This window comes from Mus caroli, unplaced genomic scaffold (genome assembly GCF_978045245.1).
Source record: "Mus caroli unplaced genomic scaffold, Mus_caroli_1 scaffold_4, whole genome shotgun sequence".
Lineage (NCBI taxonomy): Eukaryota > Metazoa > Chordata > Mammalia > Rodentia > Muridae > Mus > Mus caroli.
Genome location: NW_028227259.1, coordinates 113,022,717 through 113,047,575, shown reverse-complemented (window position 1 = coordinate 113,047,575; position 24,859 = coordinate 113,022,717). Strand labels below are relative to the sequence as shown.

Genomic DNA, 24,859 nt, shown 5'->3' with positions numbered 1-24,859 from the left:
AAAAAAAAAAAAAAAAAAAGAAATTTTCTTTATAAGCTCAGACATTTGAATACTTGGTCCCCAGTTGGTGGTGTCATTTGGAGAGGATCACAAAGAGGTGCAGCCTTGCTAGAGTAAATACTCTACTGGAGGCAGGCTTTTGAGAGTTTATGATCAGAGACTCTCTCTGATTTGTGTGTCTGTTTGAGATCTGTTTCCTGCTACTAGGACTATGCCTACTTCTTACTCCTATGCCTTCCTGCCATAATGAACCTTTATCCCTCTGCAACTATAAGCCATAATAAACTCTTCCATAGATGCCTAGGCCATGGTGTATTATTGTAGCAATAGAAACTTAACTAATATAACCCTCAATCAACGTGAGGGCACGGCCACTCCAAGGTGTGGTTGAGGAGATGTTGTAGATCTGAGGGAGAGTTCAAGCAGTGGCATCTGGAAGGGTCCAGGCTGAGCCAGTCGCTGGGAGAGCGGGGGCAGAGCGAGAGAGGAAGCGGAGATAAGGCAATTGGACCAAGAGAGGAGCCAAGGAGCATGAGGCCAAGAGAACACGTGGCCAAAATGGCAGGATATTATAAGAAAGAGAAGCTGGGGGGAGAGAAGCAAAGAAGCTCAGCCCCTAGGCTAAAGAGGTTTAGAGTAGGGGTGAAGTAAGAGGTGCTGGGAGGAGCCACAGGTACTAAGAAAGCCTCACCCTAGTTTGCATATTGATAGGTAGGAGAGTCTTTTCAGACCCAGTTCTGCCAGAGCCACTGGCCAGGGTACTTCCTAAGGCTGTTTTTCTATTCACCTGGCAGTGGTTCAGGCATGGGCAGGAGTGTACAGTCTCAATGCCCACCCCCAGGTAGCACTTGATCTGGTGGAATTTCTGTCCAGAAATCTGGATACCAAGGCCCCATGAACAAGTGTTCTGTGGGGTCATAAAGGACCAGTGAATGGGGTCCGGTGACACAAAATTGCTGGGGAATTGTCCGTGACTCAGCCTTAGCCTTAGTGAGGAAGAGTCTCTAGTCACTGATATCCTACACATTGTCTCTCTCCTGTATGAGACCAAGTAGATTCCCTGAATGGGGGCTACAGGAAGGATTCTGACTTAGAGCTGAACCCATACTAGAGAGCAGGGCAGGCAGGTATCACCCAGCATGGTAATGTCTAGAAAAAGCTGAGGATGGGGAACATTCGAGGGATGGACCCAGAACGGATGCAAGTTTTGAGGAAGACAAGCCCTGGACCCCTGAAGGACTGCCATGCAACAATCAGACCTCCCCACAGCCCTAAATCCTGGTGTGTCACCATCCACATGGGAGAAAGGGGAAGGGAGGCAGTATTAGCCAAGATTTATATGCTGAGATCTCCAAGCCAAGGTAGTGCCCTTCTGGCCTAGGTGCCCCAACTATGCCCCAGTCATCAGGGCCAGAAGAGGCCTTATGACATAGACCTTTCTGTCAAGATTAGGTTTTGTCAACCTGACACAAGCTAGAGTCATCTGTGAAGAGGAAAGCTCAACTGAGGAATGGCCTCTGTCAGACTGGCTTGTAGGCAACTCTGAGGAGCATTTTCTTGATTGATGTGGGAGGACCTAACACCCTGTGGATACTGCCATCTCTGGGCAGGTGGACCTGTGTATCTGTTAAAGAGAGCAAGCTGAGCAAGCCATGGAGAGCCAATCAGTAAGCTGCTCTCCTCAGTCGTTCCTACCTTAACTGCCTAGAGTACCAAGGGCCTGAGGTCTGTGGTGTGAGACTAGGTATGTACAGGATTCAAAAGTACTGAGGAGGGACCTGGACTATACCCTGCATGCACATACTGTGGCAAGGAGGATGGTGATATTCCCTTCCTGACGTACACAGGGACAACCCTGAGTGTACCAAACAATATCTGGAGCCTTTTGGAAGCAACCACAGCACAGACAGATAGGATGCTTCAGGGCTGGCTCTTGAAAAGGGATATTACCCAAGCACTTCCACATTGCCTGCAGAGGTCTGCGACACTGAAGGTACCAGTGAGGTAAGAAGATATCATCAGCAAGGTGAGAGGGCCTGAGAAATTACCTACATCCATGCAAACTACAGGCTGCAGAGCACTGCTGGACATGAAGGCTAACGAGGTGGGCCCACAGGACCCTTTAATGGCACAAACTATCATAATGTTGCTCCAGGGTCTCAACTCCTGACCTGAGCCACATTACAGACACAGAGCCTAGAAAGGAGGAGGCTGGATGCCACTGGGAAGAGGGAAGGTGAACTCCTACAGTGGTTTGATAATGACTCTTGAGTGGCTACAGTTCTGTCACCTGAAAACTGGCCTACCGGTCAGTGAGGTTTGGGGACATCAGCCAGCAGACCACACTTGCTTGTTCTAAAGATCACCCTTTGGGTCCCTTTCCAGTTTCCAGGACAGAGTGGGAGATTGATTAGGAGGTCTCTCTCCAGATCCTCATAACCAATCCCCACCCCCCGGGTATTACATGCATAACCGCGGCAACACCCACTATATCTGAGGCCCGGCTGCCTGACACACCAGCTTCTCCACTGTAAAGTGCTCTTTGTCTCATCGAGAGCAGTCTTCTTTTCCCACAATGGCTGTCAGCACACCTCAAGTTTGCCTTGATGATATCACTCTTCCAAAATTAATGCAACCTGCTGGCCGTGCTCACTGGCTTGGTAGGCAGGAAGTTACGTGCCTCAGAGGGCTTAGTAAAACATATTTCCAAGGGGTGGGAGACAAGCTCTGAAAAGCTCAGGATTCTCCAGACAAGCCTGTTGTGGGTGATCTCATGGTAGTGGGACATGTCATATTTTATTTAAAGTGAGAGGTAATTGGCAGGCATGGTGGTACACACCTATAATCTTAATACTAGTAACCCTGGGACAGGTGAGCCAAGATGTCAAGGCCAGCCTAGGGTCCACAAAGGACTAAAAAACACCCTGCCATCACATGGTCATCATATTTCGGTCACTTCAAGAGGCATGAGGGCAGAGGAACTGTGACTTTGGATGTAGCCATGCAGTGTGCATGAGCACTGCACTCAGACTCATTTCCTGAACAGTAGGTGATAGTACTCTGGGGAGAGCTTGGGAGTACGCCTACATTTCAGCACAAACGTCTCTATGCTGAACTTCTGTGCGCTGATGGAGAAAAGGAAAATGTGCAGAATGAATTAAGGACATGTGTGTCCAACAGGCTATCTGGTGGGGCACACCAGGGGTTTGTACTAAAAGAGAGAGGGTTCTTCCAGTGGCTAGAACCAAGGTAGGAATATCAGCCTATTAAGATCAGCCCAGACTTACATCTTAAGTTTAGTTTCCAGGTAATAGGTCTGTTTGGGGAGACTCTAGAGACCTTAGGATGTAGGGCTGAGTTAAACAAAGCAGGTCAGTGAAGAAGTATTTGGCTTAATTCTATCCTCACTCTACTTCCTGTTCCCTTTGAGGTGAACAGCCTCCCCCTCTACTAGCTATCATCATCATAATATTCTACCCAAATGCATGGGACTAAGCCACAAGGCACTTCATGCTTATTGTAGCCATGGATGACCCAGGAGTCCTCAACTACCACTCAAGCTGATAGTAGACTGTGATCCACAGGATGCTGGCTTAGAAGGTAGAATATCAGAGTTACAGTGACAGGGTTATGTTGGCTTCCACCCAGATTTCAAAGGAAGACTTGGGAGGCCAGGTAATGTGTGGCAAGATTGGGGTGGCTTTATTTCAGTTTATTACAAGCTAGAGTCATTTGGGAAGAAGGAACCTCAATTGAGAAAAATGCCCCAACAAGACTGACCTATAGATAAGCCTGTTTTCTTAAACTAGTGATTGATGTGGGAGGGTCCAGACCATTGTGGGTGGGGGCCCACCCTTTGGCTGGTGATCCTGGGATGTGTAAGAACATAGCCTGAGTAAGCAGCACTTCTCCGTGGCCTCTGCATGACTTCCTGCCTCCAGGTTCCTGCCTGACTTCCTTCGATGATAGACTGTAATGTAGAAATACAAGTGAAATGAATGCTTCCCTACCCAGCTGCTTGTGCTCATCGTGTTTTATCGAATCAATAGGAAGCCTAAGACACCAGCCTAGGAGAAAGGTCATGGCGGCTGTAAATGACAACACCACAGACACAGACTGTCCAGCACATCACAGGAACATGGGCCCCGATGCTGAGAATGGAGCTGCAGGATTTAACGTTTGTCTTGCTTCACTTAAGTCCTTCCCTGTCATTTATTTTCCTGTTGGAATGAAGATGCTTCCTCTGTGCAGTTGTATTTCAGAAGTACATAACTGCATTTTTGATAGTACAGAAGCTCAAGAAACGAAATTTAGACTCTGTGTGTGTGTGTGTGTGTGTGTGTGTGTGTGTGTGCCAAGCTCTCTACTTGATTTTTCTAAAACAGGGTTTCTTACTGAACCTGGAACTTGCAGTTTCAGGTAGACTGGAAGGCCAGGGAGCCGTGGCCTCTCTGTCCCTTCCACCAACCCTAGGGCAATAGGCATATATTGTCATGCCCAGCCTTTACATGAGTGCTAGATATCTGAACACAAGTCCCCGTGCCTGCACAGCAAGCACTTTATCTACTGAGCCATCTTTCCAGTCCCACATTTAAACTTTTTGAACAGCTGGGCATGGGGAGGAATGTGGGCAAAGGTCACTCCAACTGGGCCTGTAAAGTGCTTAGCCACAAAGACTGACCCTAAGTCTGAGGTAGAGAAAGACACTTTAAAGGGAAATAGGGGAAGAACAACAAAAGCTGATAGTCAGCTGCCTAGCTAATGGCAGACTAGCTTATCCTGGTTGACTCCATTCACCAGTCAGACAAGTCACTAGGAGCCAGTGGCTCTCATGAGGCAGGGACATCCAGGTAAATCACAGGGTCGGAGAAGGGGCCTGCCCGGGCCCAGTAGTCCAATGCTCGTACTCGGTAGGAGCCAGAGACCACAGCTGTGTCTGCAGACACAAAAGCACATGTCTCCTGAAGTTCTCAGACCCCAGACCCAACCTACATCATAATGTACTGAGGTCCAGCAGTACAATTGCCAAGACTAAGGTTTTAGGCATACCTGGGCTGAACACAAAGAGGTTAAAAGTAGACGGCCTCCTGTTGATTGGGGCATACTCTTCACCCTTCTGGGAAAACTGGATCTCATATGTCCACAGGCACCTGAGGAGGGATGGGTCTGTACTGAAGCTGGTGCTAGCTAAACTCTGAAGGCCTGGATGGATGGGATAGGGTGGACCCACAACCCTATACTCTTCAGGTCCCTTGCTAGCACATCCAAGGTCCCTGGTCACTCTCAAAATTGTGACAGGCCACACTGAGGGGATTGGAGACTATCACTGTAGGTGATCTCCAACTCAGACACAAATGGGTCTGTGCAGGTGTGTACAGTGTGTATCGAACATATGACAGCAGAGGGAGATGAATGATTACTAAGGTGATGACATAGAAAAGGAGGACCACCCCACTCACGTACTTGGAGCCCACATGCTCGTCTGACCAGACCAAAACTAGCTGTCCACGTGTCAGGGGCAGTGCACGGAGCTGGCTGACCTGTAAGGAGGGAATAGCTATGAAGGTCTGAGCTAACCAGCCTCACAGGTAGGGTAGGAGGCTGCCACTTGCCTGCCCCGGTGGCTTCAAGGGGCGTGCGCATACATGCACCAGCAGGAGTGATGGCACTGGAAGCTTCCGGTGTAAGGTCAGGCGGCCCCTAGCAGGAAAGGGGCGTGGTGCCTCAGCCACGGGGTCCTGGGGATAAGGAAGGGCATGTGTTGGCAAATCTCAGTACCTAAGAAACCCCCTCCCTCCATCCCTCCCCACTTGCCCACAAACCTCCACCATGCGCATATGTCGGAACTGCTCTGCAGAGGGGAAGACTGGCTGGCCCATGCGCTGCCACGCGCTGTAGGGGCTGCTGAGTTGATTGTCTAAGTAGAGTACTATGTAGACAAGCTCTGTGGAACCAGACACCATGGTTTGCCACCCTGGGCCCACTACAGCTGGGTTCCCACCTTATTTCAGAACCCCACTCACCCAAGCCAGGAGGTACCCCACGCAGGCGAAGAGTCACAGGGATACTGTGGTTGGGGTGTGCATGGGTGTCGTCACTAGTGTAGATGAGGACTGTGGTACTCCAGGCTGCAGAGCCTTCAGGGTGATGGGTGCTGGCCAGGACACCCACTGTATGATTGCTGTCCAACACAGCCCCAGCCTTTGAGACCTCTGCCCAGAGTTGCTCTCCATCTATAAGCCAAGCAGAGGGCTGAGGCTGTTGGCTCTCTCATACCTAGCATCTGGCTTCCTACCCTAATATCTAGCTCCCACCATTTATATATTGGGAGTCTGTTATACTGTTCAGCCCACAGGGTGGGAGGAGATGAAGAGGTAGAAATTTGGAAAACCAACCTAAGAAACTCACCCAGCAGCTGGAGGAAGTATGCTTTTGCGCCTTCCCAGCATGTTCCCTCAATACAGGATGTGCCAGGCAAACATGGTCTTTTTCACTTTGTGACTCAGCACATGCAGAAGCAAGGTCATTACTCACCCAACAGGGCCATGAGCCCCATGACTGTGAGTACTGGCTTTCGCAGCAACTGCACATGGGGTGGGTGAGTATTGTTGACCTGGAAGCGAGCAGTAAGTGTGCGCTGGGAGAAAGGGTACGGGTGGTAGCTCAGGAAGGCATTGTCATTGCTGAGGAGCACATAGCGCATGGAGGAACTGCTGTTGGCAAACAGCAGGTTCTGGTGCTGTGCAATGACCTGTGGACGTGAAGACAGTTGGAACCTGTATCACTGGCCACTGGTACTGTCCCCACCCCCACCAAGGAAGGCCTCCTGAGGTTGGAGGAGGCATGATGGCAAGGACCCACCTTCACTACCAGGGCCGCATAAGTCACATCAGCTCTCCAAGGTTGTGGCAGGGACCAGCCCACCAGAGGGTCTGCCTCATCATTGTAAATAGGGGTGTCCTTGAACTCAGGGAAGAGCTGCTGGATCTGCTCCACAACTGCCATCTCCTGCTCCAGGATGGTGATGGAGCTGCCTGCACCCTGCAGCCAGCACATACCTCACTCAGTACAGGCTCAGCTCAAAGGAGGCAGGGAGGGGTGGGAGCACCACACACCTTCTTGTGCAGGGAGATGTAATCCAGACGCACGCCCACCTCGCCAGTGAAGAAGTTGGTTCCATTGGCACAGTGACCCAGGAGGCTCCAGCACATTGGTGACCTTGGCAGGGGGTGGAAGGAATCCCCAGGACCACCCAACTTCAAAGTGGGGCTGGCAATGCGCAGCCCCTCAGAGCAGGCGTCATAGTAATTCAGGAAGCCTAGGGCAGGAGGGTCTTGAGGGTCTGGGATTGTTCTGCTTCCCTCTCATACAGCCCACCCAACAGGGTCTGGAAAAACGCTGCCTACCTTGTGTGGTCATGGACACGTTGTCAAAGTCATGGTGGTCTGGTTCATTCCAAGTCTCAAAGTTCCACTTGGAAACATGTGTCAGCCCATACCTACCTGCAGAGGGAGCTCTACTCTCAGGTTTGGGGATGGAGCCCACCTGGTATCTCCTAGGACCCATGAATGGTGGGGGGTGGGGGGGGAGGGTTTCCACTTGAATGGGATTACCTGGCTTCAATCAAGTACCGTACCCCACCCCTATCAGGTGAATCTCTCACCCATCAGGCATGTAGGGCTAGGGAATAGTGATGTCTATGGCAGAGAAGACCACGAGGTGGCCTGGGTGACCAAGGAGGAGAACCTCCCCAGGACAACCCACTACAGCCCCCAGGATTTCCCCCTTCTATTCACCAATGTATCTCCTGGCCAAGAGAGAAACCAGGTCCTTCCATTCAAACACCTGCTGTTTGTCCTCAAAGTCCGTGAAGTACCCAGAAGGACTGCCCATGAGCTCAAATCCTGAAACACACAAGAGTAGTTGTCCCATCATACCCAACTACTCAGTTAGTGCTGAGATAGCACCACTCTCCAGGACACAGAATGGCGGGTGGTGGGAGAACGCTGGGCCATTGCTCACCAGGGAGAAGCTGGTTCTCCATGAGAAGGTCCAAGAATGCATCCAAGTGGGTGAAGTTGTATATCAGTCCCTGCCCAGGTGACTTCCTGTGGGGGTGGGGGGAAGGTCAGTCCTGGAGAGAGCAGCAGTATTTCTCCACACTCTGGTTTAAAACTAGGGCCACACTCAAGCATGTGGGGGCCCCAAGTTCTCGGGGAGAGCCAGGATACCAGATGGGCTTTCTTTCCCTTTGGAAAAGACTAGCATTGTGAAAGTCTGACATGTTTGAGTATGTCTGAGTATGTGTACATAGAACCCTACACTAAGCCTTAAAGAACCTGAAAACTTGGGGAGACTATGAAAGCTTCTATCACACTCATCATGGAATGGGAATGTGTATGTCTGAAACCTTCAAGATATTCAAGTAGGGCTCTGGTCAGTCACCCCACTGAGGTGGAAAGACATGAGACAGGTGACGAGCCATCTTAAAGACATCTGACAAAACAAAGCCACAACATTCTGAAAAGGTCCTGGTAGTGGCTAATTGAGGTGAAAGGGCATAAAGGAAGAGACTCCAGGATACTGTCAATTGCCAGATCTGAGGTGAGTTGTAGGGCAAGTAGTTTGGATTTCAGGACACTGATGCTTGGAGCTCTGTCTCTGGCTTACAACTCCAGCAAAGGGGTGAAGAGCCACCCTGAAGGCTAAATCTGCAGCTGAGGTAACCTGAAGGCACCAGCCAACAGGTACGAAGAGTCGGTCTTACCAGGGTCTGAGAGCTTGCTAAAGACAAGCGAGACAGCTCGTGGGTTTGTCTGGAGAGGGATGGTAGTCAGACTCCCCACTGTAGGCGATAGAACAACCTCTATAAGAAGCAGCAGCTCCTAGGCACATCAACCCCCTCACTGTACATGGTCACATTAGCTACTGCCCCCAAGTCCAGCCTGCCATCTGTGCTTTTGGATTGGAGCCTCTGCCTAGAGCTACAAACAGACCTGCTCAGCTCTTTCCTTTCCCATCCAATGGTCAAAACCAGTTGCAAATAAATAAAACCTAATAAGCATTTGGATAAAGATTAAATCCTTGTTCCAAAGTCCCAGGCAGAAACTGTCATCAACTCCCTGTCTTCACAAACCAGGCAGAGAACACACTTCAAGGAAGCAGGCCTCAGCTGGCCGGTGGTGGCTCGCATGCTTTTAATCCCAGCACTTGGGAGGCAGAGGCAGGTAGCCTGGTCTACAAAGTGAGTTCCAGGACAGCCAGGGCTATACAGAGAAACCCTGTCTCGTTAAAAAAAAAAAAAAAAAAAAAAAAAAAGGAAGCAGGCCTCAGCAAAAGGGCTATGTTCTAGGCTCATCTTTCAGATCAAAGATGTTCCAAGACTGGGACCCAGTATGGAGGTGGGTATCTGCTTGACACCCCCACCCACCCACCCCATACCTCCCGGGGCCTCCCATACCCAGGAAATCTAGGGAGCAGTCCTTTGTCCCTCTCTGCTGCCTTGAGGGGAGGGTGGTGGTGTTAAGAGTCCTAAAGTGGGGAGGGGGGCGCGCCATTGAGGGGAGGTGTAGGCAAGTCTGCCATCCCCTGCAGAGTGGCCTGAGCCATAGCCCAGCTGGGGCAGGCAATTCTCTGTACAGCCAGACTAGGCGCAGCCCCAGCAAAGAAGCACAAGGGCCCTTTCACAGCTGCCTTCAGCAACTCCCAAGCCTCCGAAGCTAGAAGCGGAGCGCGTGCGCTTAGAGGATGAGGCCACAGCGGCTGGTGAGTGCCTGGGCGAGTGCATGGAGGATTGGGGGGAGGGGAAGCCTGAGCGGGCGGCGGGGAGGTGGAACGCTTCCGCAGAGGAGTAGCCGTGCACTCAGAACGCTTGGGAGGGCCGAGGCAGAGAAGAAAACGCGGTCTACAAACGCCTGACTATGCGGGATGCCAAGCGGGATGGGGGTGGTGCGTGTAGTGCGGAAACACTTGGTGTCTCTCGGGAGGACCTGCTGAAGCTCCAGGAAGGCACAGAAATTCTGGTCTGGTCCTAAAGCCTGTCCGCCCCACCATTTTCCACTGATGGGCAGGGTATGATGTTTTCTTCCCAAATAAAGAATGCAGTATTTAAATGGTGGACGTAGAGATAAAAGAAAAAAATCACCGAGCTTCATAGGATCAAACAGACGTACGGGCCTCATACCCCTGCCCTCTGTGTGTCCAGCAGCGAGCCAAGGTGAGCACATTGGGGTGGGACAGTGGGCCTGATCATACCCATTGCAGCGCCACCCTGAGTGCACAGAGCTGTAGAGGCAGAGGGAAAAGTAGAGCAGGGGCAAACCATGGAAGACATGACTTCATCTGCATTCCCATTTGCTGTGGACACTAACCAGGAGAGCCTGTCCAATCCCTCCCACCCAGGGTGGTAGAAAGGGGTGGGGCCATCCCTACACTGTTCTCTTTCTGCTTTGAAATGAAGGTGAATACTCCCACCATCTCCTACAGCCCAGCACCTATGTGTTTACAGGGCATCATTCCACAACTTCAGCTCTGCCATTCTCAAAGATGTAGCAACAGTACATTCCTCAGAGGCCCCTATGTGGGTAACTGGGTAAGTTATCATTATATGACACCCCAGTAGTTATCCCCAGACCACTAAAGGAGCCTGTTATCTGACCCAAGAGATGTTCTGACTAACCCTGCCACACCCACTGGGTAACTGCTCCTGTAAGCCACCGTTACCAACTGCTGTGCAAACGGTGGCTTCACTTCAGAGCTTGTTGTAAGGGAAAGAGGAGACCCAACCCTACAAAGGTAGGACAGAACAAGTTAAAACCCTGGGGCCCTAAATAGGCTCTTCTAGGAACAGGAGGCCTTCTTGAAGAGACAGGACAGCATCCAGGTGGGGTGCCTGAGAGCAAAGGTGGAGGAGTACCTAAACCAGAGAGCATCCAGCCCAGTGTCAGTCAGGCTTTCCAATCTGGCCTCTCCACTCACATTCCATTCCCATCTCACCCACAAGTGGGGCTGGGATCAGGCCCATGGCTGCCAGGAACTGGACAAGACCTGTCAATGTCCCAAAGAAGTGTCCAACCTGTGAACTGGAAGGAACTCTGAATTCTTATTGTCCCCTGACCTGGAAGAATGAAGGCTCAGGGTCCCAGGTAGTTCTGTAAGACAATTGTTGATCCTAAACCCGTTCTTAAGACCTTTGGGGATAAGAGGAGTAAAACACAGCTTCACTTTGCACAGCCCCGAAGCAAACTGCCCACTGTGCTGGGGCCTGTGGAGACAGCAGATCAGACTAGCTGGCCTTCTAGCCATAATGAAAAGAACTACCTCCAGCATGGGAGAGCACCCGGCATACAGGGGCCCACAGAAGACAGCAAGACCGTTACACAAAACTACTTACTCTTACACACAATGTGAGAAACTCATTGCTCACTACAAGATGTGGGTCTGAGGGTTCTGACCAGCCTTACAGAATTTAGGGGCAAAACTCAAGTCTGAGATCTCTGGTTACTTAAGCTAATGTTAAAGGGACATTTAGCTCTAAGCTATTCTCACTAGGCAAGTCTCATGTCCTGCAGAGGTACGTGGGGGCCAAGTACCTTATCAGGATTACAGGGGGTCAGTACTAAGGAGGGGAGGAGAGGAAGGGGGATGGAACTGAGGGCAATCTAGAATCCCTGCTGCAAGGGAGGAACACACCTATTTTGATGCCGACAGGCTGTGCACAACACAGGCATGTGTTCACTCACAAGTATGTACACATACAACAGTAGCCTTGTGCATGCACTGCCCTCGGGAACATGGAACAGGGCCTGAGCTTCAGCTTACTCCAGCCAGAACAGTCTCCATGACGGTGAAAGAAGATAGCCAGCATCTGGGGAGGCGGAGTCAGCTGTATTTGACCCCAGAATCTCATGATTTCACTCAGTTCCTCTGGGGCCTCACACTCAAGTAACATGCCTCAGCCACTCCTGTCTCCACCTCCTCTTCCTCATAACAAGACAGAAACGACTGCACCTGGAGCACCCACCCCTCTGTAGAGGGGAGTTTATCACAGGCCCACATAACCGTAATTACTTGTGAGCCTCTGATTATAGTACAACTTGCTGGATTAGCTCACCAGATTAGCAGCTCAGGTAACATTCATTTGACTGGGAAAACCCATGACTCAGCTATCTTTTGGGTAAATAATTTAACAGTGAGCCCAGCGGAGTATTCTCCACAGATCAGCCTCAGAGGTGCCTGCCAACCTGCTCTCTGTCTGTTAAGCCAGAGTGACTGGAGGATCAGTCCACCAGCAAACTGCTGCCCCTGGATACTGCAAAGCCTTCAGAGCCGGCCAGGTGCCCCAGGTAAGAACTGTCCCTTGTACCCATACAACAGGACCCAGAAAAGGTGGCTTAATGGGCAGAAATAGGAACCTAGATTGCCATTTCTCTGGGGATTGTTCAGACACAAGGCAGGTGATACTTATAGTCCTTCCTCCACACATCTGAGCCCCTAGACACTTGGGGTGAGCCTCAGAGTGTTCAATGACCCTTATGTATTATTGTTTTTATAATGTTACTCAAGAGCTAGAATGCCTGCTAGACAACCCTACCAGGGAAGCTGCTATCCCAGTACCCAAGCCAGGCACAATTGGCTCCAACAGTCACCACAGTGTCCTGGGTTGCAAGAGAACAGAGAGTGTTTGATTAATATTACAAACAAGCACTTTGGAACCTGTAAACAGGACCAAGGCCATCACATGGTCAGCACAGCCTGAGAATTTTTCAGTACCACAGCAAGGTCAGAAGGGGCTAGGACAGCCAGGCCAAAGGTGGACATCTGTGAAGCAGTGTGCTTGTTTGGTGTACTTGAGCCTCTGAGAAGAGATTCAGCATATGGTGTAATGGGCACACTGGTTCCACAGCACACTAGTGCCTGGTGAGACACATTCTAAACTCATGAAGAAGGCTATCAGAGACCAAGGGCCCCAGCACACACAATATACAAGGTCTTCTGCCAACCTCCAGGCCCATGGTGTTCACAGGAGAACAAGTGATGGCTTGGGAGAACTCATGTAGAAGTTGAGTGACTGGCAGAGACCCTTGCCCAACTGGGTGGCTGGGTGGGAAGAGGTTGGAGTTCAAGTTCAAGATGCATCTGCCTCTACTGTCATTGTGGCTTGGGCATATGTGGGCTGGTGGAGGCCTAGTCTAGCCCTTGTAGGTGATCTTCAGAATGCTTTAGACAGCAGACTTCACATAGGGGCTGAGTTAGGTAGACCACAGAGCACTGCTGGGGTTGAAGCTAGGTCAAATGTCTCCCTGAGGCATGCTGCTGCCATAAGCACCTCTCACAATAAAACTAGCATCTTGGAGCTCAAGGCCTTATATTCACCCACACACAAGTACAACCTCACATCAGTAGGACAAGCTCTGATAGCTGATGTCTGTGTTTGGGTGGACAAAACCTCACTGTGAAGCTGGCTCCTGGGCTCTGAGGGCCTAGACACCTAACCATGCCCATTCCCCCTTGCAGATTAGCCAAAGAGCCTGGTGTGACAGGATGGACGCTTCTCCTGAGCCCCAACAGAAGGGTGGGACACTGGTGCTGGTTCGACGGCAGCCCCCTGTGTCCCAGGGCTTGCTGGAAACACTGAAGGCCAGGCTGAAGAAGAGCTGCACCTGCAGTATGCCCTGTGCTCAGGCTCTGGTGCAGGGCCTGTTTCCTGCCATACACTGGCTGCCCCAGTACCGCCTTAAGGAATACCTAGCAGGTGATGTCATGTCAGGATTGGTCATTGGCATTATCCTGGTGCCACAGGCCATAGCCTACTCACTGCTGGCTGGGTTACAGCCCATCTATAGCCTCTACACGTCCTTCTTTGCCAACCTGATCTACTTCCTCATGGGCACCTCCCGCCATGTTAATGTGGGCATCTTCAGCCTGCTGTGTCTCATGGTGGGTCAGGTGGTGGACAGAGAACTCCAGTTGGCTGGCTTTGACCCCTCCCAGGATTCTCTAGGGCCCAGGAACAATGACAGCACCATCAACAACTCAGCTACAACACTGACCATTGGGCTACAGGACTGCAGACGGGACTGCTATGCCATTCGTGTTGCCACTGCCCTTACTCTGATGGCCGGGCTTTATCAGGTAAAGAGTTAGCTGCACAGCAAGCAGGCTGGCTGGCCCTGTTTCTTAGAGCACCTGAAGGTGCTTGCCACTCACTACCAGGAAAGCCTGGAAGCATGTAGAGAAAGTATCCCTAAGGCTCAGAGAGAAAATAGCACAGCAAAGGTAGAGGTGGAGCCCAGGCCTAGGTCCCAGAGGGGCTGAAGGCACAGAGTGGAGGGATATGTAGGGCTGGCCTGGCCAGTGTGGTCTGAGTAGGGCACTGGGGCAAATGTGGCCATGGCTCAGGTGTATAGCTAGACTACAACCCCAATGTCCACCTTGGCTTACTGACCCAGGCAGGACCTGGGAGTAGAGATGCATTTATTCCCCTGGTCTCCCCACACCTTGCTCTTTTCTGTTGACCCTGTCTTCTCTGTTCCTTCTATTCTTCTATTCTGTGGCTGCCTGGGAGGGAGCTTGGTGGAAGGAGCTACACATAAGACACGGGGGAAGGGGCTGCCTCATGATGCCTACAACCCTAATTCTGAAACAAAACCAATTTCTGCATGTGTGAGAGCATGAGAAGTGAGCATGCACATGCAACATCTATAGAACAGAACATAGCTCGCCCCTGTTCTGGCCCATGATGTATGTGGAAAACAGAAGGAGTCCATTCAGAGGGATAAGCAAGCGTAGATCCCTGTGACCCGCACCCCTCGGTCTATATTGATGGTGGTTCCTGGCTCATAACCTATCAAACTGACTGTACTTCATCTGCAGGTCCTCATGGGTATCCTCCGGCTGGGCTTCGTGTCTACCTATCTCTCACAACCACTGCTCGATGGCTTTGCTATGGGAGCTTCTGTGACCATCTTGACTTCTCAGGCAAAACACATGCTGGGTGTGCAGATCCCTCGGCACCAGGGCCTAGGCATGGTGGTCCACACATGGTTGAGCTTGCTGCAGAATGTGGGACAGGCCAACATATGTGATGTGGTCACCAGTGCCCTGTGCCTAGGAGTGCTGCTGGCAGCTAAGGAACTCTCAGATCGCTACCGACACCGTCTGAAGGTGCCAGTACCCACAGAGTTATTTGTTATTGTGGTGGCCACAGTTGTGTCCCATTTTGGACAGCTCCATACACGGTTTGGCTCGAGGGTGGCTGGCAACATTCCCACTGGTTTTGTGGCCCCACAGGTACCAGACCCTAAGATAATGTGGCGTGTGGCCCTGGATGCCATGTCCCTGGCCCTCGTGGGCTCAGCCTTCTCCATCTCCTTGGCAGAAATGTTTGCCCGTAGTCATGGCTACTCTGTCAGTGCCAACCAAGAGCTGCTAGCTGTGGGCTGCTGCAATGTGCTGCCTGCCTTCTTCCACTGTTTCGCCACTAGTGCTGCTCTGTCCAAAACTCTGGTGAAGATAGCCACTGGCTGCCAGACCCAGTTGTCCAGTGTGGTCAGTGCTGCTGTGGTGTTGCTGGTGCTGCTGGTGCTGGCTCCACTGTTTCACGATCTGCAGCGATGTGTGCTAGCTTGTATCATTGTTGTCAGCCTGCGGGGGGCGCTGCGCAAGGTGAAGGATCTCCCACAACTTTGGCGGCTAAGCCCTGCTGATGCACTGGTCTGGGTGGCTACTGCAGCTACCTGTGTGCTAGTCAGCACCGAGGCTGGACTATTAGCTGGAGTGTTCTTCTCACTGCTCAGCCTGGCAGGCCGTACACAGCGTCCACGGGCTGCCCTTCTTGCCCGAATTGGAGACTCCACCTTCTATGAGGATGCTGCTGAATTTGAGGGCCTCCTGCCCCCACCTGAGGTACGAGTGTTCCGTTTCACAGGTCCACTTTACTACGCCAACAAGGACTTCTTCCTTCGGTCTCTCTACAGACTCACAGGGTTGGATGCAGGGCACTCAGCCACCAGGAAGGATCAGGGCCCAGAGGTGGGTGTCAGTAACAGAAGTCTTGCAGATGGCAAGGATCTGGGCTCAGTGAGCAGTGGGGCTGGGCTGGTGGTACCCCTGGCATTTGGTTTCCACACAGTGGTCATTGACTGTGCACCACTGCTGTTCCTGGATGTGGCTGGCATGGCCACATTGAAAGACCTTCGCAGAGACTACAGGGCCTTGGACATCTCCCTGCTTCTGGCTTGCTGCAGTCCCTCAGTGAGAGACACATTGAGAAAAGGGGGCTTCCTTGGGGAAGAACAGGGAGCTGAAGATGAGCTGCTATTTCCCAGTGTACACAGTGCTGTGGAGGCTGCATGTGCCCGCCATGAGGAGCTGCTGGCTGCTGACTCTGCCCTCTAGCAGGGCCCTCAAGAGCCGACACCTGTGTCCACAAGCCAGTGCTGAGCTCCTTTGTAGGAGTGGTATGAATGATAAAGTCATTAGAGATATACCCTCGGACCACCGTTGCCCTGGAGAAGTCAGGGAACTCCAACTAAGGAAAGGAAAGTGCAGCACCCTTAATACATTCAAGGATTCCAAACGTTCAGTGATCTAGACTCTCTACCTCTGAGTCCACTGCTGCCCCCTGGTGCCTATTCAACCAGGGTAGCTGTACCCACACACATGATCCCTCAGCCCACACAGTGCCCAGTTTGATATACTATGTTGTCATCTTATCTGAAACAGAATCCTGCAAATTATATGACCTCCAAGATGCCAAAAGGACACTTTCCCATTCCCTGTACCACCAGGTACCAGATATGAGCTGGATATACAGCCAAGCCTCAAGGGTCTGAATTTCTGAAAGGCCTCCTCATGCCTGGTGCTCATCTTGACTGGACCCTTGCAAAGGCAGCCACCTGCTCCAGAGCCACAGTCCAGTGTCACTTTCTAAGGCAATGTGACTTATATAACCTCAACCTGACCTTGGGGCACAATGTCTCTATACAGCTTATACTGGTAACCACAATGTGGTATATGTATGGTACAAAGCCAGACACAGTAGACCCTAACCCCATTCAGTACTTCTAAAAAAAAAAAAAAAAAAACATCAGGAGGAAACCACCTGTGCTCCATCCAGGGTCTGCCTTTGGCATAGCCAAGCAGACATTCTCCTCCTCTTCTGCCCAACAGGATGCTCTAACAGGAAGCACAGCCCCAGCCCTATGCCCTACCATGATTCTCCCCCACCCACAGCCCAGCACTATGTCCCACAGCTGGCCCCGACAAGGTCAGATCCACCACCTCAGCATCTCTGTAAAACAAGCTCTGACCAGCAACTCCCAGGGTCCCCACTTCAGCATCACCCACCTGGCTGTGATGAGATCCAGCAGCCAGTGTATCCGGACCTGCTCAATGCCACTGTGAGGAACGGCACCTATGTAGGCAAGGTTCAGTTGCTGGTCCCAACTAAGGTCGTACTGGTCAGCCTGGTCGTGAGGCAGTGGGGGGCTAGGGACAGGACAAAGAAGTGAAGTGTTTGTCCTAAACAGGGGCCTACAGCATACTCGATTTTATACATGTATTACCTAACTGCCTAGACCCTTGTGGATGAATTATGTGTCTCCAGAGTGTACGATAAAGTAGCCCGTTCACCAGAATGTTCTACAGTCTTGCTTGGGGGCTGGGTGAGGGAAGCTCCCACAGGACACAGAACCATATTCTAAATAGGGTATCTGCCTGCCATTAAAAAAAAAAAAAAAAAAAAAGGATCTGAGTATTTCTAGAAAAACTTGGGGCACACTCATAAACCGGGGCAGGTCTTGATACTTTGGGAGACTCCTAGGCTCTGCCGAAGCACCAATCATGAACCTATAGTCCGAGTACTGCGCTCCTGATCCCTGGGTGCCACTTAGGGAGAGGCTCTGGCATTTGAGGGACCCACTAAGCTAGAAAACCCACGCCACATTCCAGAAACTGACTAGCTTGAGAAGGTGGGCCCTAAAGGGGTTTGCTCTTCACTTCTGAGTGTCCAGGAGTGATGGGCAGAGAGCCCAAAGCTGTAATGAGGGGAACCCAGAGGATAGAGCAAGGGGCGCTCCTGGACTTGACAAGTGGTGGGCCTCACCAGAAGCCGGTGCTCCTCCAGAAGGGCAACAGAGGCCTCAGCGGGCGGGCTGCGTCCACACGCACCAGGTACGGTGACTCAGCCAGCGCCAAGGGCGCGGCCAAGAACGCAGCAAAAAACGTCAGCATAGCTGAGTAGGGACGCGGGGGGCGCATGGTTAGGATATCCAGGCGACCCCAAACAGCAAGCTTTTAGGCGGCGGTCGCAATGTTCCGCCTACGCGTAACGCCCCACGTGACCTCTCGCCAGGCCGGGACAAAAAGGAACCCAGTCACGCGCCGCCCCGTGCTGGCGAGTTCCGCTGCGTCCCAGGCGCTCCAAAAATGGAACCAACATTAGCAGTGCTTGGGTGTCTCAGAGCGGCCATTATTCTTGCGGCTGTCTCGGTCTCGCTGGCGGCCTGTAGGTGCTCTGAAAAACAAATCAGGCACTACGGAGTGTCGTGGGGTGGAAGTGGAGAAATGTATCAGAAGATGGCGCTGTGGGACTGCTCCAAGGATTGGATTTGGGGGAGAAAGTCAAGGTGCTTTGGCAGAGCTTTTCCAAAATGGGACTGCTCTCATTCTGGACAGATGAGACGTTCCGAAATCCAAGTGACTCCTTGTAGTGGACAACCAAAGATCAGTGCTGAACATCTGTGAAAGGCAGGGTCAGTAGTGCAAATCTTTAAGATTTGAATTGTGCACACACAATGAGCAGGATTTTAGCAACGATGGAACAGAATTAGCTGTCACTCTTGGTAGCACAAGCCTTGAACCTCTGGAGTTCCAAACAACCCATGAAAAGCACCTTTCTCATGCAAATCTCTCCTGACACCAAGGAAGAAACCCTTCTCTAGTGTTCATAGTTCCTGAGGTTGGTGATTTTAAATCTTAGGTCTTCAGGAAAGCCAGTAAAAGGAAGGTTTTTAGGTGGAGAAATGAAAGCTATGCCACAATCTCGTGAAAGGATCAGAAAGTCAGGAGCCCGTGTGATGCTTCTGCAGTGACTGAAATACAAAGTTTGGTGTCCATAGACAGCAACTAGACACTACCTGGTTGGGTAATCTGTTCTGAATGAAGACTAATGTAGGCAGGGTCTCAATATGTAGTCCTCATTCACTTGGGACTTGCTGTATAGACCAGGCTAGCCTGAAACTCACAGACATCTTCCTGTCTTTGCCTCCTGAGCGCTGAAACTAAAGGCATGGGCTACCATGTCTAGTCCCATTATTATTATTATTATTATTATTATTATTATTATTATTATTATTGGGGATTTTTTAGACAAGGTTTATCTGTGTAACTCTGGCTGTCCTAGAACTCAGTCTGTAGACCAGGCTGGCTTCAAACTCAGAGCTCTCGCCACTGCTAGGTGCTGGAATTAAAGGCATGTGCCACCATACCTAGCTGCCTATATTCTAATTTATGTGTATTTGCGAATGCCTGAATGTATATATGTCTATCATGTGCCTGCCTGGTGCTCATGAAGACTAGAAGAGGGTGTCAGATCCCCTGGAACTAGAGTTACAAGCAGTTGTGAGCCACCGTCTATGACCTGAATCTGGGTCTTTGTAACAACACCAGGTTCTCTTAACCACTGAGACATTTTCAGGTCCTTGAAAATCTTTAAAAATAAAATCATAAAAATGTTAAAGAAAGGCTGGTGAGATGGCTCAGCGATTAAGGGCACTGACTGCTCTTTCAGAGGTCCTGAGTTCAAACCCCAGCAACCACATGGTGGCTCACAACCATCAGTAATGAGATCTGACGCCCTCTTCTGGTGTGTCTGAAGACAGCTACAGTGTACTTAGAACAATAAATAAATCTTTTTAAAAAAATGTTAAAGAAAATGTAAAAACTATAATTTATATTGGTATGTTTTATGGTATGTAAATCATAAAGATGGCAGAACCTTAATGGATTAGATTAGCTACAAATTAGACTTAGCTGAAGACAGAAATAAGGAACTGAAAGATAGATTTGGGGGACAATCCACAGTGACAGAAAAAAAAAAACAGAAACCACAGGCCAGACATGGAGACAAGGTCTAACAGTATAATTGAATTTGCAGCTGAAAATAAAAGGGGAGTAGAGCAGAAATAGCATTTGAAGGGGTCACCATGATAACCTTCTGAAAGTAAATTTAAAAAATTAGAGGACAAGAATGTGGCTGAGTTAGTAAAGTGACCTGAATTTGAACCCTAGTGGAAAGGCTGGATGTGGTAGCAACGCTAGTAATCCCAGCACTGGGGAGATGGAAACACGAGGATCTCTGGGGACTTGCTGGCTAGCTAGTCTAGCAGAATCTCAGAGCTCTGGGTTTACTGAAAGACCTTGTCTCAAAAAGCAGGTGGATCTTGTGAGGGAACAGACATGAACACTTGCTGCCAAGCCTGGTGACATGAGTTCAATCTCTGGATTCTACGTGGTAGAAGGAGAGGACTGACTCTTTCCTGTAAGTTGTCCTCTGACCCCTAGATGCTTGCTATGGTACTCAAGTACTCCTGCACATAAATAAATAAATAAATAAATAAATAAATAAATAAATAAATAAATATTAAAGAACTCAAAGATGGAGAGCAATTGAAGAAGACACCCAATGTTGATCTCATCTCCATGAGCACACATTTGTGCGCGCACGCACACACACAAACACACAATCAAGCTCTCCGATATTTTTAAAAATCACTGTATGGACTGGAGAGACATCTCATCAGTTAAGAGCACTGACTGCTTTTCCAGAGGTTCAAAGCCCAGCATTCACACAGTGGCCCACAACTATTTGTAACTACAGTTCCGGGGGATCCAACACCTTCTTCTGGCCTCCACAGGCACTGGACACATGTGGTGTACAGACATACATAGAGGCAAAATAAACATTAAAAAATTAAAAAGTACTATAAAGAGCCCATGGAGGTACATGTTTATAATCTTAGCACTCAGCAGCCTAAAGCAGGAGAATCATATTTTAAGACAGCCTAGACTAAATAACAAGACCTTGTCTCAAAAAGTCATGAACTGATCACAGGGTTCCCAATGGAGAAGCTAGAGAAAGTACCCAAGGAGTTAAAGGGATCTGCAACCCTATGGGGGAACAACATGATGAACTAACCAGTACCCCGGAGCTCTTGTCTCTAGCTGCATATGTATCGAAAGATGGCCTAGTCGGCCATCACTGGAAAGAAAGGCCCATTGGACTTGCAAACTTTATATGCCCCAATACAGGGGAATGCCAGGGCCAAAAGAATGGGAATGGGTGGGTAGGGAAGTGGGGGGGGTATGGGGGACTTTTGGGATAGCATTAGAAATGTAATTGAGGAAAATATGTAATAAAAAAATATTAAAAATTAAAAAAAGGGACTCAAACATTAGGCCACAGGACTTTATAAATTACAAAAAAAAAAAAAAAAGTCATGAACTGGGTATGTAGTCCAGTGGTACGGTTCTTGCCTAGCATGTGCAAGGCCATATGCAGACCCCCCCAGCACTGAAAAAAATTATTAGGATCTGTAAAGACCAAGAGGGAAAAGACAAAATGAAACAAGCAACAAAAAGATACTGGAAGCAATCAAACGGAAATGACCTATTGCTTTCAAAGAGCCGAACAATAAAACGAGTGCCAGCTTCAGCATCAGTATTGAACCTGAAGACTAAAAACAACCTAAGTCCTGAAAGCAAGCATCTTAGTGTGTTTTCTTTTGCTGAACAAAACAAAAAAGCAACTTGGGAGGAAAGGGTTTATTTGACATACACTTCCCAATCCTAGTACATCCCTGAGACAGGGCTGGAACTCAAGGCAGGAACATGGAAGCAGGAAGGAACTGAAGCAGAAGATGTGGTAGAAAGCTGCTTACTGGCTTGCTCCCCAAGATCACCTGCACAGGGCTACACCACCCACAACGGGTTGGACCCTCCCACATCAGTCACTAATCAAAAAAATGCCCTTAAAGGACAATTTGATGAAGGTATTTTCCCAACTGAGGATTCTTCTTCCTCAAAGACCTTAGCTTGTGTCATGTTGACATAAATACATACATACATACATACATACATACGTAAATGAATAAATAGCATATAAGTAATTGGTAACTTATTAAGTTTAACAAAAACAAAACAAAACAAAAACCAGAAAAATAACAACAAAAAAAGACATTTCCAGGTGGGGGCTATGATCTATGCTTTGATTCTCAGACACTGAGGAGATTGAAGCCAAAGGATTTCTTGAGCTAGGAGTTTGAGGCCAGCCTGCACAACACAGTAGGAAATATCTCTATATGTAATACATAAACACACAGATGTTTTTGAAAAGTAAAGGTTGAGTAGGAACATTTTAGAGAAATTGTGAGGGCAGCAGTTGCCACCCATTTTTCACTGTGGAAATATTACCTGCTGTTCTTCAAGCAGAAAGAGAGTGATCCTCAGTTGAATGCAGAGGAAACAGAAAGAATGAAAACAAGGGGTATAAAAGCTGTATAAATCCAATGTATTGTGACTGCAGAAAGCAATGATGGTAGAAATGGCTTATGGAGGCATAAAGACAAATGTATCTAAAGAGTTAAACTGCATGTTAATAGCAACACAGTCACTAAAGGTAGTTAGCAGGGTTAACTCCACTGTTGTATGTGATGAAGGGGATTTGCAGGTATAACTGCATTAGAATCTTAAGATGTGAGATTATCCTAGATTATCCAGTGAATCTCAGATGCAACCGTGTGCTTACACGAGGAGGCAGCAGAAGGGAAACACAGGAAAGGGGGCTATAGTGGCCTCAAAAAAATCGTACTCAAGGTGTCACCTCTGCCCTAGATCCCAGACTGCTTGGTGAGCCCCTTAGCATTCACGAAGTAGAAAGCAATGGAGGCTGGGAGACTGCAGGCAGCATTCTGACCAGAATCTGCAGGGATGTTCAGAGAGGAACCGATGACATCCATCTCCTAGCCCAGATGTTCCCAGTACAAGAAATAAATTCCAAGACACACGACTTTGTGTCTGAAGGCGCATGGGTTATATAGAATGCTGTACCTATGCCTGGGTAAGAAAGGCTCTTCCCTGAAAAGGTGTGATCACAAATGGGGCTCTAAGGGAAGCCCAGAGAGCTGGGTGTCCTCTCAAGGCTGAGGTAGGCTGTTCTGAGCATTGTTAAAATTACACCAAAAGGAGCAGGAACCAGCTCCTGGAGGAGCGCCCACTAGCAGTGGTCAGTGTTCACACTGCCATTTTTAATATGTGAGGTTGGAGTATGGAGCCCTGACAGCTGGAACTACAGCATTCAACTCACTTTTTGTCATCTTAAGCCTGAGGTAAGCAGCCTGCCTGCCTTGCTAGTACTGCTGAGCTTTCTTAGACTTACCAGCATTTGAATAAAAACACAGATACTTATTATTTTTAAAAGCTTAGGCATTATAGCAAGGCTATGCCCTGCTACCTCTAATTTAATTAATCCATTTATTATAGTCCATGTCTACCACATGGTCACTTATGCCCCCTCCCACACACACATACTGATACTTAGGACCTCCTCCATGCCACACTGCCAAAACCCCCCTTCTCCAGATTATTCTCCCAGAGACCCTCTCTCAGCCTGGAAGTTTCTCCCTCAATTCCTGTTTTAGCTATTGGCTGTCAGATCTTTATTAAGCCAATCAAAAGGTGAGGGAGGAAGAATGTTTACAAAATATGATACTGGTGATGAGCCTTTAAAATAACAATACTAGGGCCTGGAGAGATGGCTCAGCAGTTAAGAGCACTGACTGATCTTCCAAAGGTCGTAAGTTTAATTCCCAGCAACCACATGGTGGCTCACAGTCATCTGTAATGGGATCCAATGCCCTCTTCTGTTGTGTCTGAAGACAGCAACAGTGTACTCATATACATAGAATAAATACATAGAATCTTTAAAAAAAATAACAATACCAAAGTCCCAAAGTCGGCTAGTGCTCAGCTCTCTGCTGGTACAGAAATCAATATTTGAATATACAAAGACAACCTTTACACAGTATACAAAAAGATTACAACAGCTGGTCCTTTCCAATGGGCTCTGTCCTATACTACCTTCCCTGCTCATATTTGGTCATACAGAATCTCAAGTGCTTCCCCCCTCCCAATGTTTAGCTTATACCTTTATTAGATGGGCAACCTCTACTTTTTATATATCTTGCTTATATTATCTATATTTTCTCACTTTCTATGTGCTAGATTTGAGGCTTTGATCCTAGAAATATATACTCCTACCATGCCCAAATTGGCTAATTCCAGACAGAAAATAGAGTATCTCTGATATGTAGACCAACCACTTCAGAGCCCAGACTCACACAAAATGGGCATCCCTGTTCTAGAGCCCCAAGAAGGTGGACAGTAGAGCCTACCGTGGAGCCCCAGTGAGTCATGCAGGCCATCAATTCTATAGTCCCTGCCCTATCCTCTTATCCCTTAGGAACCCCAGTCAAGGCTTAGGACACACAGCCCTGCTCTGTTCCAACCAAAACTGGAATTACCAGAGCCTGCTTGGCATGTCAGGCCTCTTTCCTAAGGAAGTGTAGGTTGTATATCCTTCCAGACAGCTGTCTGCATGGCTGCAGGCTACCTGATTAGAACCTGCCAGGATGTGAAAGTGGATGCTGGGCCAATGGCCAAGAGTTGGGAAAGCTGAAAAAGACCATCTGCCTTAGCATCTGAGAGAAGGTCAGTTTCTTAGCACCCTGAGCTGTTACGGGCATGCACCATGCTAGATATAGTCTGCAAAAAGACTAGTGAAGAGGAACAGAGGACCCCT

At 49.2% G+C, this 24,859-nt stretch overlaps 2 protein-coding genes and 1 long non-coding RNA gene across 8 annotated transcripts; 2 read left to right on the top strand and 1 right to left on the bottom strand.

Moving 5' to 3' along the window:
- The first annotated feature begins 587 nt into the window (after positions 1–587).
- Positions 588–4,309, top strand: LOC147005323 (uncharacterized). Its single transcript, XR_015046966.1, has 2 exons — positions 588–2,004; positions 4,050–4,309. It is a non-coding gene; the product is annotated as an uncharacterized LOC147005323 (long non-coding RNA).
- Idua (alpha-L-iduronidase) lies at positions 3,680–18,512 on the bottom strand. The gene is made up of 14 exons (XM_029477197.2): positions 18,107–18,512; positions 17,350–17,490; positions 8,023–8,108; positions 7,797–7,904; positions 7,407–7,502; positions 7,116–7,318; positions 6,862–7,041; positions 6,535–6,751; positions 6,024–6,233; positions 5,823–5,944; positions 5,613–5,738; positions 5,464–5,540; positions 5,050–5,150; positions 3,680–4,936 (listed from the first exon to the last, which is right to left on the bottom strand). Exons 1-14 carry the CDS (start codon positions 18,259–18,261, stop codon positions 4,830–4,832), a joined length of 1,929 nt encoding a protein of 642 aa, XP_029333057.1. The 5' UTR covers positions 18,262–18,512; the 3' UTR covers positions 3,680–4,829.
- On the top strand, positions 9,100–17,639 carry Slc26a1 (solute carrier family 26 member 1). 6 transcript variants are annotated; one of them, XM_029477195.2, is made up of 7 exons: positions 9,100–9,401; positions 9,646–9,765; positions 10,098–10,216; positions 10,508–10,591; positions 12,192–12,344; positions 13,516–14,133; positions 14,875–17,639. In XM_029477195.2, the coding sequence occupies exons 6-7, from the start codon at positions 13,543–13,545 to the stop codon at positions 16,396–16,398; spliced, it is 2,115 nt and encodes a 704-aa protein (XP_029333055.1). In that variant the 5' UTR covers positions 9,100–9,401; positions 9,646–9,765; positions 10,098–10,216; positions 10,508–10,591; positions 12,192–12,344; positions 13,516–13,542; the 3' UTR covers positions 16,399–17,639. The 6 variants fall into 6 exon arrangements, with proteins under 6 accessions (XP_029333055.1, XP_029333052.1, XP_029333056.1 ...); XM_029477192.2 differs by having other exon boundaries at positions 9,642–9,765; XM_029477196.2 differs by having other exon boundaries at positions 9,595–9,765; positions 12,262–12,344.
- Positions 18,513–24,859: the final 6,347 nt, after the last annotated feature.